Below are 16,890 nucleotides of genomic sequence, written 5' to 3' on the forward strand. Positions count from 1 at the left end.
CGGACACGCAGGCATGAGCCCCTCACACACACCCCCCAGGATCCTGGGGCAGACGCCCCAGGAGAGTGAGTGGGATGCAGCAGGGCCGGACACTCCTAGTCAGGCTTCTAGGGCCCCAGCCAGTCACGGGGGGAGAGAGTGGCAGGCCCCCAACTCTCCCAAGGCCTGAGTTTGGGGTCCCTGGCCTCTCCTCAGAGGCTCGACCCTTCCATCTCCCCGCAGCAGAGACCACAGCCGGCTTGCTCCGCCACACACACACTTTATTTTGTCCTCTTTGAGCCCCTCTCCCTCCCCACCAGGCCAGCTGCCTCTTGGGGCCGGGTGCTGATGGCCTCCCACAGTGAGGGCAGCCGTGAGGGTGGCCGTCATCCAGTGGCGGGTCCTCACCTGTGTCCCTAGGCCTGCAGCAGCCTCTGGACCTCGTAGTCCTCAGGGATGGTGTCTGTGGGGAGAGGGTGAGCAGGTGAGGGGGGGTGAGGCTGGGCGGTATGGACTCCCCACCTTCCCCAACAGGGTCCTCTTACCATTGCAGCGGTAGCGCAGGTTGGCCCAGATGATGTTCTCCTGGGAGAAGCAGAAGACTCCCAAGCGGCCTCCCCGCATGGTCGTGTCCAGGACCACATTGCTGTCCGCAACCAGCTCCGGGCCCTCGTAGAACCTCACTCTGCGGAGAAGGAACGGACTGTGATTCGGGGCCCTGGGCCAGGTGCCTCCTCCCCTCTCAGAGCGTCGGCATCCTGCCCCATGAGCTAGGCCCCCTCCTCTCTAGAAGAGGGGGCCGTATGTCTCCCTGCCTGGGCCATGCTCAGGGCAGAGGGGGCTCCTGACCTGAGCCTCAGTTTCCCTGTGTGAGAGGATGGACATCTAGGGCCCTGCACACAGTAGGTGCTAAGCGTAGTGCCTGGTCTTCCTGGCAGCGCAGAGTGGGGATTGAGAAACCAGGAGTGAGTGAGACCCCCCTACTGCTGTGTGCAGAGTCCAGAACCACCGGACCCTTGAGCCCAGACCACCCAAACTGGCCCTGCCTTTTCTGAGTCCAGGCTCCCCCATGTCTCACCTCTCCTCTGGCCCTGCCCCCTGAGCAGCTCCCTGGACGGCCTGGCCCCTCCCCCTGTGCTGGGAGGGGTATCATGCCCTAGGGCCAGACAGTTATTTCTAACTGCCTATATTATTCCCATTTTACAGATAAGGGGACCGAGGCCCCCTGAAGCACCCCCCTCCTTCCCTCAAGAGCCAGGATAGAGCAGAGACTCCGGGCCCCCTGGCAGAGGGCGGGTTCCCACCTGATGTAGCCCACTTGGGGCCGGTGCTGCAGGAACCAGCGGTAGGATGTCTTGTCCTTCCAGCCCACATTGCGGGGGTCCTTCCACAGCAGCCGCACCTGTGACTCTGTGTCCCCCGTGTGCCACAGTGCATTCCGAAGGTGCTCCCCAGGGCCTGTGGAGGACTTCACGGCCTGCCACGCCGGAGAACAGGGGAGCGGGGGTCAGAGACCACACAGGCCACCAGAGCCCCCAGACAGGCAAGGAGCTGTGAGTCATAGAGGAGTGGTGGGGGGCCCCAGTATGCCTGGATGGGAGACCCATGAGAAAGCCTTGGGGGCCACAAGGAGCTTTGCAGTCAGGCTGTAGGGGCAGCAGTGGTTTGTGGGATAAACTTGAGTCTAGAGGACTTGGGGAATTCTAGGGTTTCAGTGAAATACTGGGGTCTATGGGGCCTGCAGGAGGATTTGGAACCTGAGGGAAAGTTTGGGGCTCTGTGAGAGGGTTTGGGGGCTTACAGAGAGATTGGGGGATCCCGGGGGAGTGTTTGAGGGCCTGTGGGAGGAACTAGGTAGAAAGACTTCTAGGTCCATAGAATGAGGCCGGGGGCTGTAAGGCTTTGGGGATCTGTGGGAGGGTTTGGGGCCTCCGAGTTGGCACTGAGACCAAGAGTTCAGGTAGGGCCCAGCACCTTGAGCTGGATGCCAGGCTCCGCCACTGCACGGAAGGGGTTTGCCTGCCAGTATGTCTGCTCCATCTGCTTCCACATGACCACATAGAAGCTGGAGCTGTCCTGGTAGCCAAAGATGAAACCCGCGTAGTCGTCATCCGTGACCGTGTTCACGTGGAACGTGCCTTCGAAGTCCACGCCATTGAAGGCTGTGTAACCTGGGGAGAGGAAGGGACGCTAGCCCCTGCCGCACCGGGGCCCAGAACCGCCCCCTGGCCCCGCCCCTCCAGAGTCCAGAACGCCCGACCCCTGAGCCCAGACCACCCAACCTGGCCCCGCCTTTCCTGAGTCCAGGCCCGCCCCGTCCCACCTCTCCTCTAGCCCCGCCCCCTGCACGGCCTGGCCCCTCCCCATGTCTCACCCACACCCAGGCCAGGGTCGCTGTTCATCGTCTGCACGATCTCCATCCCCTGGTGGGGTTCAAAGGAAGAAGGGCCTCAGGCCAGCCGTGTGGGCCTCGGCTCCCCGCCCCTAGCTTAGGACCCGCTGTGGCGGTCCTGGGCTCCCCCCACCTCCCGCCTGGGCCCCGCCCGCACCTGGTTGAGCACCACCCAGTTAGGGTCTATCTGCGCGTCGCCCTCGGGGTCCAGCACGACCGTCTGGAAGGCCCGGAAGTCGGTGAGGGTGACCTCAGCGTTCTCCGGACACACATCGATCTTGTCCACCACCTTGTCTGCATCAAAGTCTCCCTGGCACGCGTCGCCCACGCCGTCCCCTGAGAGGAGATGGGAGGCCCCCCCACCGTAGTAGAATCAGCTCCAGGCCCCGCCCCAGGCCTGGCCACGCCCACACAGGCTACCGGCCCTGCCCACACCACACCATGTCTCCAGCTCTGCTCACACGTGCCACTGGCCCCACCATGCCCACCCCAAATCTCACCCTAGTGGCTCCACACTAGCCCCATCCCCACCACAGGCCCTGCACCCTGCCTTACGGTCCACGTCTTCCTGGCCCGGGTTCGGCACCAGGCGGCAGTTGTCCCGACTGTCGGGGACCCCATCGTTGTCATCATCGTCGTCGCAGGCGTCACCCTGGCCATCGTGGTCTGAGTCCTGCTGGGCGCTGTTGGGCACTGTGGGGCAGTTGTCCCGCGAGTCCTGGTGCCCATCCCCATCCCTAGAGTGGGTGGGTGGGGCAGAGACAATGAGACCCCAGAAAGCTGGATCAAGGGCTGCCCACCCTGGGTGCCCACCTCAGCCCCAGATGTCCTCCTTACTGGTCTTGGTCGCTGTCACAAGCATCTCCCACAAAGTCGTGGTCCACATCCCTCTGTGGGCGGGGGAAGGTTGTAGATGTCCTTAATCAGGGCAGAAGAATTCAGAAGCCTCCCGCCCACCCCCAGTTCCAGAGCCAAGGTCCTTCCTCACGTGGAGGAACACCACCCCACCCCCCCAGGCTGCTGGGACTGGGCTGGAGTCTTGTCAATCAGCCTGGTGCTTACCCCAGGGGTCTGACCCAGCTGGGGTCTGGCCTGCCCTCACCTGGTCTGCGTTGCTCTTCTGAGGACAGTTGTCACAGGCATCCCCTACACCATCGCCATCACTGTCCTTCTGGTCTGAGTTGGGCACCCTGGGGCAGTTGTCCACTGCGTTGCGGATCCCTGCGGGAAGCAGAAGGACAGAACAGGATCCCAAGATTAGGACGGGGCCAGGCTGACTTCAGCAGGGAAGGTGCAGCCCTGGGGCTAGCTTGGGACAGAGTCCCACCCCATCTTTGGCTCCCAATAACAACAAAGTTAAACCAAGTATTCATGCCCAGTCACCAGCCTCCTAGAGACTAAATGAATGGATGGCGGTGAGGGGACTAGCTCTGTGAATGTACCACCTCGAGTCTCTGCCCAGATGTAAAAATGGTACCTCCTCAGCCCTAAACCGCAGGCTCACGTCTCTGTCCTCTTATTTCCTCCCTGCAGCATCTAACACAGGGACCACCTTCCCCTCCTCCAAAAGTTCCTTCCTTTTCTCCTCGGCATCATATCCCAGCTTGCATTTTGCTGCCCGCCGGAGCATGGTCCACGGTCCCTGGAGCCCTAGGCGAGCACACCCCCTCCGGCTTCCAAAGGAGGCCGAGCCCCGCCCAGCCAAGCCCCGCCCCTTGGTGCCAGCCCTTCCCTCTCCTCTCCCCCCTGCCACAGAGCTCACGGTCGCCGTCTATGTCGTCGTCGCAGGCGTCGCCTCGGCCGTCGTTATCTGTGTCCTTCTGATCGTCGTTCTTCTGGGACTGGCAGTTGTCGCATGCATCGCCCCACTTGTCGCCGTCCGCATTGCGCTGGTCTGGGTTCCGCACCAGCGGGCAGTTGTCCTAGAGGTCAGGGCCGGTTGGGAATAGTCAGGCCTAGAAAGGCAAATGTCACTCCCCCGACTGTCCGTCTCCGAGGCCCCGCCTCCTCTGCAGGGAACCCCCTATCCCTCTGGGACCCGTGAGATTAGCCTCTAAGGCCACACCCCTCACTCGAGCCGAGCCCCCATCTAGTCTCACCTAGGCCCCCGCTTTTGCCCCACCTTCTCGTTGAGGACGCCGTCCCCGTCGGCATCCGGGTCGCAGGCGTCTCCGATGCCGTCGCGATCCACGTCCTCCTGCCCTGAGTTGGGCACCGTCACGCAGTTGTCCTAGGGGTGGGCGCGGCGGGCATGAGGGGCGCTGCCGGGGAGCCCCGCCCACCCTCATACCAGGCCTCGCCCTTCAGACCCCGCCCACCTTTCGGCACTGGCGCTCTGAGCAGCGCAGCTTCTCGTCGGGAAAGCCGTCCAAATCTGTGTCGCTGCCGCAGAAGACCCCGTTGCCAGCCCAGCCGACACCGCACTGCGGGTGGGGGAGTGAGTGGGTGCTCCGGCGTGGCCCCACCCCCGGACCCTCATCGTACGCCCCTCCTTGGCCCGCTCGCACTCACCACGCAGGATCGCGACCCATCACGCTCCAGGACGCAGTCGGCCTTCTCGTGGCACGGGCTGGGCGTGCCGTCGGGGCAGAAGCGCTGTGCGCGCCGACGACAGCCTGATGCCTGGTCTCCCACGAAGCCGGGCTGGCACGGGCCGCACTGGAAGGAGCCCTGAACCCGGGCCACAGGAGGTCAGCCCCCCCGCCCCCCGCACGCCTGACACTTCGCGTCCCATCCTCCATCTCTCAGTCCTTCCCCTCTCCTCCCAGGCCTTACCAGGGTATTGACGCATACGGAGTTGGGGACGCAGTTATGCTGCCCGGTCTCACACTCGTTAATGTCCGTGCAAACCTGGGTGGGAGGGAGGGCAGAGGTCACTGATCCTACGCAGATACCCCCAGACCTCCCACCCGGTTCACATCTCCTCTGAATCCTACCTCTCCCCTACATCTTGCCTCCAAGCCCGACCATCCCTGACGTGGACCCTTAACTTCCTCTGTTCCCCAGACTCCGGTCCCTATGCCCTCCCGCTGGAGCGAGACAGGAAAAGGCTGCGAGGCTGGAGGTCGAGTTTACTCAACAAAATGCCCCCCACCCCAACATGCTCCTCCTGGCTCCCCACCCCAACCCCCCACGGCCCTCACCTGCTTATTGGCCTTGGCGAAGGCCAGCCCCACGCCCTCGTGGGTAGGGCCGCTGTACCCCGGCGGGCAAGCCTCGCAGCGGAAGCCCGGACTGGTGTTGATGCAGCGGACGTGGGGGAAGCAGGGATGGGCGTTGCACTGGGGGAAGAAGGGCCCCGGAGGGTCAGAGGACGGACGTATAGCTGGGCCTCCCCGAGAGAGGCTTCTCAGGGCTTATTGGGCTTGTACTTGTAAAGTTCAAGGGCCGTCAGCTAGCTCTTGGGGGGCGGGGAGTGCCATGTGGGGCAGAGGCCACTGTCCCAGGGGTCACACACGGCTTTGCCTTGATGTGGGAAGGGGCAAGACCAGGCGGGGAACAGAGCGTGCCTGAGGGGATCTGTTCCTGGGACCCGGTGGGCTGGGTGCTCATGGGCGGGGGAAGACATTTTGAGGGCGGGCGTCCCCAGAGGAGGCGGGAAGTGGTCGTCGGGGCGTGCGTGCCCGGCGGTGAGGAGGCTGTCGGGGCGGGAGCCCCCCGGTGGTGGAAGGGTGGCTGGGGTCGGCGGCTCCCGGCGGTGAGGGGGGTCGTTGAGGCGGACGTCACCGGCTACGGAGGAAGTCGTCGGGATGGGCGTCCCAGGTGGAGAGGGGGGTGGTAGTGGTGGGTGTCCCCCGGCGGTGGGGAGGTCGTCTGGACCTGCGCCCCTGGAGATGAGGGGGCTCTCCGGGAGAGCACCCCCAGCGGATGAGGAGTTCGTCGGGGCGGTGGGGAGCTGTGGGGTCACGCGTTGGGGGATCGTCTGGGCGGTGGTGACGGACGCACCTCGTTGACATCGGCGCAGTGCGAGCCGTTGCCGTTGAAGCCTGCGGGGCAGGGTCCGCAGCGCGGGCCGCTTGCTGTCTCGGTACAAGCCACGCCGGGGAAGCAGAAGCCGGGCGCGCACTGGCTTAGGGGCCTCACGCTCAGTCTGGGGGTGCGCGCGGGTTGCATCCCTGCGGGGGTGGGGCGGGAATGGTTAGGGTCACGCCCAGGGGTGGAGCCTGGGGGGGATGGCCCCTGAGGGCGTGGTGAGATCCTGGTTGTTCGGCGACCCCGCCTCGTACTGAGCGCTCTGCCCGCCAGGTCTCTCCAGTATCTGGATCTCTGCGCCCGGCCGTTTTTTGCTTCTCCCTCCGCGACTCTCCACCTCCCAGCATCTCTCGCAAGGTTTCTGGCACTTTTGGGGTCTCCCCTTCCCGTAGTCTCTGTCTCCCCTTCCTGTTTCTCTCTCTCCATCCCTCAACCAATCTCTCCATCTCTGTCAGCCTCCATCTTCTCTGTCTCTTTTCCTCCCGGTCTGTCCTTCGCTCTCTGTCTCTGTCTCCCCATCTCTTCTCACTCCCCCGCCGCCCAGTCTCTGCCGCCCCAGCTGTGCTCACCGCACGCGTCACACTCCATCACCGTGTTTTTCAGAAACGTGATCTCCTTGACCTTTGGTGCAAGGGGGATGGGGTGTGGTCAGCGGGTCCATTCCTCTCCTCCCCCGTCGGGTCTCCCCTCTCCCTCTCTCAAACTCCCTTCCCGCAGACCCACCCACTCGGCCCGGGCCCCCTCCCCACGGACTCCCTACCCCGAGATCCCTACTCTCCTAGCCCCTCTCTTCCTTCCCTGGGATTCCCTTCCCCCCTCACGGTTCCCTACCCCTCTCCCGCGGAACCCCCTTTCCCTGGGACCCCTCTTTTTCCTCTTTTCCATAACTCTGGGCCCTCTTCACCTCCACCAGGATCCCCTTCTCCAGTCCTCCCCCCACTCCTCCACACTCCCCTACCTCCGAGACCCCCTTCCCCTCTTCCAAGCCTCTCTGTGCCAAACCGGCACCCCCGTCCCCCCAACCCCGGCAGGCACCTGCTGCCGCAGCAGTTCCCGCACATCCTGCAGCGCCGCGTTGGTCTCCTGTAGTTCGCGTAGCATCTGCGGGCCCAGGTCTGCACCTGCGCTGACAGGGGGCGCTGGTGGGGCGTCGGGGACCGGAGACCCCCATCACCACCCCTCACACCGCCGCGGCAGGGACCCCTGACGCCCACCCCATTTCCTGAGCCTCTGCCCCGCTGCCTGCTTTCTCCGCCCCGCACGCCCCGGCGAACAGTCCCCGAGTCCCAAGAAGCCGCGACCCCAGGCCTCCCGCGAGTCCTGTCCGTTTGGGGGTCAGGCGCGGCTTACCCAGCGGGATCTGCCCCTGGCCCGATGCGCCGAGGGCAGCCAGGGTGAGCAAGAGAACGCGGGCGGCGGTGAGGACCATGACGGCGGCGGGGAGCTGGACAGCGGCTCGCTCTCTGCCGCCCACGAGGCCCGCGTGTCCTATTTATGCCGGCGGCGCGGCCGGCCCCGGGGACGGCCCTCCGCGGCCCTGCCCAGCGTCCAGCCTCAAGGTAAACAGACGGCGCTGGCCTCCGCGTTCAAGGCCCCGCCCAGCGCGGCTGAACCCGGATCCGGCGGGGAAACTGAGTCACGGGGGGAGGGCTTGTGCGGGGGTTATTGGGGCGGGGAATCAAGAGGGACCGCCCTCCAGCCCTCTCATTCGCTTATCTGAGTGATGGTTGCGTGCCAAGACTCGGGCATAGCTGGGAACGAAGTGATCGCCACAGTGGCGCCCCTCAGCTCACACTTGGGGAAACTGAGTCAAGAGTGGCTGAAGGTTAGGACTCACCTCCTCCCCCAACCCCTTTCTGATCTCTCTCTGCGGTTCTCAAGCTGGTGAGTAGGGGAGGGGGGCAGCCTGGTCGCCCAGGGGCCGGAGCCCACTCAGTCTCCCAATCTGTGCACTGGGCTGTGTGTGTGTCCCTCCCCAGCAGGAGGGTGAGCAAATTAAAGGACTGTGGCTGGAGGAGATCTGAGCGGGGGAGGCCCTGTGCTTCTGTTTGTCGAGACTTTGCCATACCATCCAAGCTCCAGTCCAGCTCTGTGGGAACAGCCTGTAATAAAAATAGAAATTACTGCTAATCAGGAAAATCCTCCCAGCCCAGCCATGCTCTTAAGCTACAAAACATCTCTGTTTTCTGGAGTTAACCCTCTTTGCCCCTACCCTCCAGCATTTGCAGCCTCTATTCTATAGGCAGGGAAACTGAGGACCAGAGACAGGAAGTGACTAGCCTAGGGCCACTGAGAGGGGCAGGGATGAAGCCAGGGTAGGTTCCTTGCCAGGTTTGTTCTCATGGGAGGTTGCAGAGAAGTCACCGAGGGCTTCCTGGAGGAGGTGGCAAGGAAACCTAAAGGAAAGGAAGACTCAGATCAGCAGAGACAAAAAGGTGAGGACGGTTCTGGCAGAGTGAAGCATGTGGAGCTTGGAGGTGGGGAAATTTCAGGCACATTCATTATTCTCAAACATGCATTGAGAACCTACTGTGTGCCGTGTCCTGTGCAGGACGCTGGGGACACAGAGTGAACAAGCCGGACTGGGCCCCTCCCTTGTGGGGAACCCAGGTTGGTGGGGAAGCAGCTACATGTAATCATCCCAAGGGGCCAGGACTGTGGTGGGGGATGCACAGGCAGCAGTGGAAGCTCCAAGAAGGCGCCTGACCCAGCTTGGGGTGGCAGGGGGAGTCTGGGCAGGCTTCTTAGAGGAGGAGGAGGGAACACCAAGCTAGGACCAGGAAAGTGAGGAGGCCATGGCCAGATAAAGAGATGGTGGAAAGGCATTCCAGGTAGAGGAACAGCATGTGAAAAGGCCTTGAGGCAAAAATGAGCCTGGTCTGATGGACAGATTGATCTCAGGGTAGAGAAATCTTGGGGCTCAGGAGAAGTAATACCAGTGGGGCAGGGCTTGCACTGTCTTCTGAGGGCAATGGGGAGCCACAGAGGGTGAGTGAGGAGTGGTGGGTCTGGAGGGGAGGCTGGGTAGGAACAGCCGATCCCAGCCTGGGCACTTCCAGTGAAGTACCACAGGCCCGTGCCCTGATGCCTGTGGCAGGGCCGTGAGCTCACCTCCTGTTTTCCTTGGCGTCGGGCACACCTGGGGGCCACTCCCGGTTGGTGCTGGAATTCTTGGGAAAACCACGGCTCCAGCAAGGGCTGTAGGCTTGCGTGTGCCTCATGCAGCTGGGACAAGGGCACATGGAAGCCAGGCCCCCACCACAGGCTTGGCATGGGACTGCGGCTTGGACACACGCGGCCTTGTTCACGGCCCGGCCATGAGGGGATGCAGGGAAGGACATTCTAGGCAGAGGGAACGGCAAAGGCAGAGGTCCTTAAGATGCCCCAGTCTGCAGATCAGACAACAGAGGCCTGGAGACATGGGCAATCTGGTTTCATGCTCCTGCCTCCTGGATCCCATCGGCCCTGAAGTCCCCCTTCCAAGCAGCCAGCCCCCTCCTCCCACGCACACCTCGGCAGCCTCACATTACACAAGAACTCACTCTGGGTGTCCTTCCGGCCTTTGTACCTGCTGTCTCCCACCATCCCGAACACCTTCCTCCATCCTCCAAGTTCTGGCTCTGGTGCCCACTCCTTCAGGAAGACCTCCCTGCTCTACTTGGGCAGGGCTTAGGGGCTGGTGCCTGTGTGACATTCTTCTAGGATGCCTGACAGAATATTTCTGGCAGAGAAAGTTGGGATGGCCTCACCCGGGGGACTGGAAACGTCTGTGTTTTGCTCTGTTCCTCCTACCCTGGGGGCCACTGGGCCTGCAAAGAACACCTGCCATGATTAGTATAACATTGTTATTATTCCTTATAATTAATGTAATGTAATTACTATTAATAATAGCAACCCCGGCTACCACTGTACTTTAGGACAGACTCAGGAGCCACATGGCCTGGGTTCGAATGTCAGCTGGGCATCGCCTTGCTGTGTGACCTAAGGCAAGTTGCTTGACTTCTCTGTGCCTCGGTTTCCTCACCTAGAAAGTGGGAGTGATCACTGTTGAGAGGATTGAATGAGCTAACCCGTGCCCCGTGTCTGCCTCCTGTGTTAGCCTCATTATATAATCTGTAATTTATACACTATGCCACTTATACCTCAGATCGTTCTTATTTACATTTCCCTCAGAGAAGGTATGAGACAGCTCAAGGTCACACAGCCAGGATGAAAACAGGAGAAGACAGGACCCCTAAGGCCTTCATACCACCCACTCTCTGCCCTTGGCCACAGATTCCAGACGAGAAATGCTAGCCCAGGTCCCTCATTAGCTGTGAAAACTCTGCTACCCAGGACCTCCTGGCCTGAGCCCTTGGCTGGAGCCCCAAACAGCCCCCCTTCCCATGATGCTGGACCCAGTAGTTCCAGGAACCTGGCCAGGCTGGGGCAGAGAGGCTGATGCCTGTGTGATGGGGCCCCTGAGCCCTTCCTGGCAGAGTCCTGCTGGGCCAGGAGACATGTGGGCGCCCCCAGCTCCCCCAGCCGCCTCTCCTTGTGAATCCAGAGAGAAAGTATGTCGGGAAGGCAGCCGCCCTGCCCTGGGCGGGCCCCACCACAGGCCCAGGGTCTGGGGAATTCATTAGAGCAGCAAGGGAGGCCACTTAGCCACTGCTGCATCCGCAGCTGAGGAGCCTGACCCAGCCTGCCTTGGATGGCCCAACTGGACCCATCTCTCCAGAAGGACCAAGCGGTGGGAAGGGGGACAGATAGGGGGACAGATAGGATGCCATCTGGGCACTGGAGTCTGGCAGACCCACCCTGACTTGCTCTGTAAATTTCAGCAAGCCCCGCCTCCCCTCCCACCCTCCATTTGCCTCGACTCTATTGTCATTCGGTCTTAGACTCTCCAAAACGTATGATAAAGAAAAGAAGAAAATGACAAGAAATATAGTGACACAATTTTATTGAGCAAGCACCAAATGCTCGAAACCTTGCCACATCACTTTTGTGGGTTTTCCTCTTTTGCCCACTCTCCCCGCAGCCTCAGGAGGCAGGAACTCATCATCGTGGGAGGCAGCAGGACACCGCCATGAAGGTCTTGGTCTCTGGCACCAGGACCCTGAGTTTCATATCCCAGCTCTGCTGTGCAACTTGAGACAAGTTGCTTAACGTTGCTGTGCCTCGCAGCAGCGGGTGTGTGTGTGTGTGTGTGTGTGTGTGTGTGTGTGTTTCTTTCCTTTGGACAGGGTGGGGGAGGACACCTTCAAAAGTTTATTATAATGTAAATTTTTACTTCTCCAGTTTAGAGAATGGACTATGGGGTTGCCCTTAGGAGAGAAAGGACTTCACTAGGAAGCGACTGGAATTTAACAACATGTCATTCTATGGGCACTGATTTCTGAGAATGATTTTACACCACCATTATCTTCATAATTTTTCCAGGGATAACTGTGGCAGGACAAATGACTGCCCTGCTCTTTTCTCCTTTCCTCTCGCATTTAGTGAGGGTTTTGTAGGTAACAGCAAAACAAACCTGTGTCTGTGTTACACGGAGAGAGACTGCCTGCGGTCTCACTGCAGTGGTTTCCTTCTCTCCCTCAGTCTGTCTGTCTGTCGGTCTGCCTCTCCGTCTAATGAAGTGAAAATTGGAAATTCTTAAAGTTTTTCTGCACTATACCAGCAGCACTAAAAACCCAGGTGAAATGGGGACAATGAGAGCCCCAACTTCTTAGGCTCATCATGAGACCCAAATACATTAGTCCATGAAAAGCGCATTCAGCACTTTTTGATGCTGGTGGTTGCCAACATTCCCCACTCTACAGATGGGCAAACTGAGGCTCAGTGTGGCAGGCTCGTCGTGCCTCCTCTATTTGGGCACTGGATGCTCAGAGAGGGAAGACACACAGCCTTGCCGCGGGGAGAAGTCCCGCCACTCAGGTTTCTGTGGGTGAGTAGGCAGGAGAGATCACAGGAACCAAAGCCCTGCCCCCAATTCCTCCTCCCCCCTTCTCCAGCCCCCACCTCAGCTCATTAACAGGAGGACCTTGTTCTGGCCAGTGAAGGGCGGGAGGCCGAGGGTGAGGGCGGGGTGTGTTTACCCACTGGCTGCCTGGCAGGCAGAGGCCCAGGCTCGAATGGGCCAGTGAGAGAGGGAGGCTACCAGGCAGGGGAGAGCCCCAGTCCCGAAATGAGAGGACTGCATACAATATGTGCCAAATAAATGCTTAGCAATCAATAGGATAAAACGAAATAACTCCATCCACTGCACAAGCATTGACCCCTTGCTGCACAGTGGATGGGAAGGAGGTGGTCTCAGCCTCTCAGCCCTGTGGTAGGTAGCCTCGAAGGTGGACAAGTGCACCCAAGCTGCATGGAAGTAGGGGCTGGCTGGGCTGTGGAAACAGAGCCCAGGGGTCAGGGAGGCCACTCCGCGGTGGGATGTTAGTATCGAGACCTGAACAGGTGAACGGGTTCCAGCTGATGAGGGGTGTCCCGGGCAGAGGACACAGCAAGGGTGAAGGCCTGTGGGGAGGATGTGCCTGATGTCTGGGAGGTTCAGCAGGGAGGCAGGTGTGGCTGGAGCAGAGGGGTGAGAGTGTGATGGAAGGGGAGAGGGCTGGACGGGACAGAGCCGTGAACCATTTCGGGCTTCACGGGCCTCTCCAGCCCCATCTCTTTCTGCCCTCCAGGCCCTTCGTTGGACTGTGACTCCACCTGGTCCACCTTCCCCTTTAACATCATTCACTCCTCTTTGTCCCAGCTGGGTTAGCAGCGTCCTCTGGCCTCCAAAGTGCCCTGAGTATCATCTGTCACAGCTCTGGCCACACCGAATGGGCACAGATGGGTTACATGGCTAGGGGGCTGCATCCTTCATCACACCGAGTCCCACCACATCTCCAGCATCATACACATGTTAGAACAAATGAAGGATGGATGGATGGATGGTTAATGGGTGAGTAGATGGATGGATGGGTGGATCGATGGACAGATAGATGAGTGAGTGGGTAGGTGGGTGGTTGGATGGGTAAACGGGTGAGTGGATGGACGGACTCACAGAAAGGAAGGCAGATGGCTGGATGGACACATGAATGGATGGTTGGATAGATGATAGCTGGCTGGCTGGATCAGGGGATGGATGGATGGAGGGATGAATAGATGGGACGGCTAAATGAGTGGATTGATACACAGGCAGATGGGTGGGGAGATGGATGGATGGGTTGGTGGATACGTGGCTGGGTGGGTGGATGGGTGGATGATAGGTGGATGGATGTATCATAGACAGATGGTAGGATGGATGGATGAATGAATGGACGCCCCCTTGGGGCCTCTCTAGCTATGTGACAAGCCCATTCAAAGGTCATTGTGAGAAGTCAGACAGTGAAAGTGAAGCACATAGCAGGTGCCTCTGTCCGGTCTCTGTCTCCCTTACCTTACATGAGAAAAGTGAACTGGCCTGGCTCACTCTAGCCACACTGGCTGCCTCTCCCTGTGCCTCCCACTCTCAGGCTTCTCCCCACCCTAGGACCTTTGCACAGGCTGTGCCCTCCACCTGGAGCATTCTTCCTTCTGCCCTTTACCTGGCTGACCCCTATTTACCCTAACTTAAAATTTACTCCCTCAGGCCGGACCAGGATGGCTGGCCTGTGTGTCCCTATTCTCACCCCACAGAAGGAGACTGACTACAGCAGCTGTTGGGATAGTCTGCGAGAGAGCTATGGGACGATGACAGCCACATGGAACCCTCTGGAAAAGGGGTGATGCCACTGTTGCTGCTGGCCCACATAGTGCTGGTGGAGGGGCGGTCATTGCAACACCCACCCCATGAGTTTTCTTGACTCTGTTTCCCACTGGGTTAGATGATTTACCCTTTTCTAAAGTCACAGGTGGGGCTTCCCTGGTGGCGCAGTGGTTAAGAATCTGCCTGCCAATCCAAGGGACACAGGTTCGAGCCCTGGCCTGGGAAGATCCCACATTCTGCGGAGCAACTGAGCCCGTGCGCCACAACTACTGAGCCTGCGCTCTAGAGCCCGCGAGCCACAACTACTGAGCCCACGTGCTGCAACTACTGAAGCCTGCGCACCTAGAGCCCGTGCTCCGCAACAAGAGAAGCCATGACAATGAGAAGCCTGCGCACCACAACTGAGAGTAGCCCCTGCTCGCCGCAACTAGAGAAAGCCCGCGTGCAGCAATGACGACGCAATACAACCAAAAATACAAACAAACAAATAAATAAATTTATTTTAAGAAAGTAAAGTCAGGAAGTTCCAATGAATCCAAGAGTCACAAGACCACAGAACAAGGAGCCACAGAACTAAGGAATGACAGTCATAGCATTATGGGTTAATGGAGACCTGGGACCACACTGTGGGATCCTAGGGCCATGGGATCACAGTGCTAAAACCCACAGACGCAGGTGATATGGCCACCAGTCAACAGAAGCACAGAACCGTGGGATGGTGGAAGCCACAGGAGCCCAGGGAGCCTGAGACACAACACTGGTGAGCCCCACGTATGAGATGCCACAGGATGGAGTCTCAGAGGTGATCCCATCAGAATCACCCTGTCTGATCCACCCTCACCTGTTGGCACCTGTCCAGGGAGGCTCCCAGAGGCCGCGGGAGCTCTGAGGTACTCTCTCCCTGCTCTCTGGGGCAGCCATGGGAGAGAAGGACCACGCCATCGCCGATGCCTGGAGCCAGCCAGCCGCCAAACACTCAGCGAGTCCCTGTGGCCAGGGCCAAGCGAGGCTGTCCAGGTTCCAGGAAACAGTGCCAGCCTCCGGCCAGGCGCGCCGGGACGCCGAGTGCTCAGCAGCAAGTGGAAAAAGAATCAACAAGTTCCTTCTACATCCATATCCTCTTAAAAGCCAACAGCAACACGGCATGGAGGGGAGGCTGTATCCTGGCTGCGTTGCCTCCGGATGGCAGTAAACTGGTAAGCTGCCCCCCAGCGCTGGCCTCTGCCCAACACCAGGAGTCATAGCCCAGCTCGGATTCCACCAGACACATCCGTGTATTAATGAGCTCTCCCAGGACAGCAACGATTCACCCAGCAGACCCGACACCTGACGCCCAGAATAACCAGTCTGTTTTGGAGAGGGGAAACTGAGGCCCAGAGGTGAACACCACTGGCCCGGGATCACAGAGGGCCAGAGCTGAGACTCGAACTCAGGGCTGTTGGATGCTAAGAGTGAGCTTGTCACCACCCCGCTGAGCCTCCTCTGGGGAGCCCTAACCCCCCTCCTCCTGAGGCCCCAGCCATTTGCTTCTAGATGTGACGCAGCGTCGAAGGCAGGAGCACGGGCTTCAGCAATTGCTTCCCTTTGCTGAACTCAGAGCACCTTGTTCACAGAGCTGCCACGGGGACGAAACACGATCATACGTGATCAACCATGAGTGCACACTGGGACCTCGTATTGCTGGCATGGAGGGACTTTCCCTTCCTCCCATTTTACAGAAGGGAAAGCAGAGGGTCAGGGAAGGGATTCCAGCCTCCTGAGGCCCCCAGCGCCTTCAGTGAGGGCTGTTCTCATCATGATGGGGACGAAGCAGCTGATTTTCTGAAATACCAGGTTACAGGGAGGGAAAGCCCATCCCTTGCTGCCTTACCTTAGCGTCAGGGTTACCTTCAGCTATGGCTGGGTCCAGAACCCCCAAATGATGCCTTCAGGATCTGTGTCTCTCTGTCAGCTGTCTTCTCCCTTTTCTAAAAAGAAAAAATTGTGATAAAATACACATTACATAAAATTTATAATTTCAACAATTTTAAAGTGTACGGTTCAGTAGTTTTCAGTACATGGGTGATGTCATGCAATCATCACCTCTATCTAGTTCGAAAACATTTTCATCTTCTCCCAAAAGGAAACCCCGTTCCCCTTATCAGTCACTCCCGTTCCCCCTACCCCCAGCCCCTGGTAACCACTCATCTGCTTTTCTGTCTCTATGGATTTGCCTGTTCTAGACATTTCATATAAATGGAATCATACACCATGTGTCCTTTTGTGTCTGGCTTCTCTCACTCAGTATGTCTACAGGGTTCATCATTTTGTTTATCCATTCAGCAGTTGATGGACATTTGGGTTGTTTCCACCTTTTAACTATTGTGAATAAATAACCCTGTGAACATGTGTGTGCAAGTGTTTGTTTGAACACCTGTTTTCAATTGGGTGTATACCTAGAGTGAAATTGCTGGATCTTGTGATCATACGATGATGAACTATGTTTCACTTTCAGAGGAACAACCACCACATTGTTTTCCACAGCGGCTGCAACATTTGACACTCCCACCAGCAATGCGCAAGGGTTTCAGTTTCTCCGCATCCTTGCCAATGCCGTTTTTTAGATTCTTTTTTATTATGGCCATCCTAGTGGGTGTGAGGTGATGTCTCTTTGTGGTTCTGATTTGCATCTCCCTGACCAGCCCTCTTCCTGCTTCTTGGAGTGGCAAAGATGGGTCATGCTTAAATTTCTCCAGCCCCATGGTCCAGCGGAAGCAGAGCACCTTTCTCCCTGCTAGGCCCAGTAGAGATCTCAGGGCTGAGGCTCACTGGCCCAGCTCAGGTTCCA

General features: G+C 59.1%; 1 protein-coding gene and 1 long non-coding RNA gene across 2 annotated transcripts; one reads left to right on the top strand and one right to left on the bottom strand.

The window, feature by feature from the left end:
* Positions 1–243: 243 nt before the first annotated feature.
* COMP (cartilage oligomeric matrix protein) lies at positions 244–7,865 on the bottom strand. Its single transcript, XM_067733304.1, has 19 exons — positions 7,694–7,865; positions 7,379–7,464; positions 6,913–6,964; positions 6,317–6,486; positions 5,515–5,652; positions 5,147–5,221; positions 4,883–5,041; positions 4,690–4,794; positions 4,494–4,601; positions 4,134–4,293; positions 3,474–3,592; positions 3,209–3,261; positions 2,927–3,108; positions 2,529–2,707; positions 2,354–2,402; positions 1,954–2,150; positions 1,284–1,456; positions 525–664; positions 244–442 (listed from the first exon to the last, which is right to left on the bottom strand). Exons 1-19 carry the CDS (start codon positions 7,770–7,772, stop codon positions 396–398), a joined length of 2,271 nt encoding a protein of 756 aa, XP_067589405.1. The 5' UTR covers positions 7,773–7,865; the 3' UTR covers positions 244–395.
* Positions 7,866–7,937: 72 nt separating this feature from the next.
* On the top strand, positions 7,938–16,447 carry LOC137222304 (uncharacterized). Its single transcript, XR_010942405.1, has 2 exons — positions 7,938–13,277; positions 13,947–16,447. It is a non-coding gene; the product is annotated as an uncharacterized lncRNA (long non-coding RNA).
* The last annotated feature ends 443 nt before the right edge of the window (positions 16,448–16,890 follow it).

The sequence above is a fragment of the Pseudorca crassidens genome, chromosome 3, assembly GCF_039906515.1.
Source record: "Pseudorca crassidens isolate mPseCra1 chromosome 3, mPseCra1.hap1, whole genome shotgun sequence".
NCBI classification, from domain to species: Eukaryota; Metazoa; Chordata; class Mammalia; order Artiodactyla; family Delphinidae; genus Pseudorca; species Pseudorca crassidens.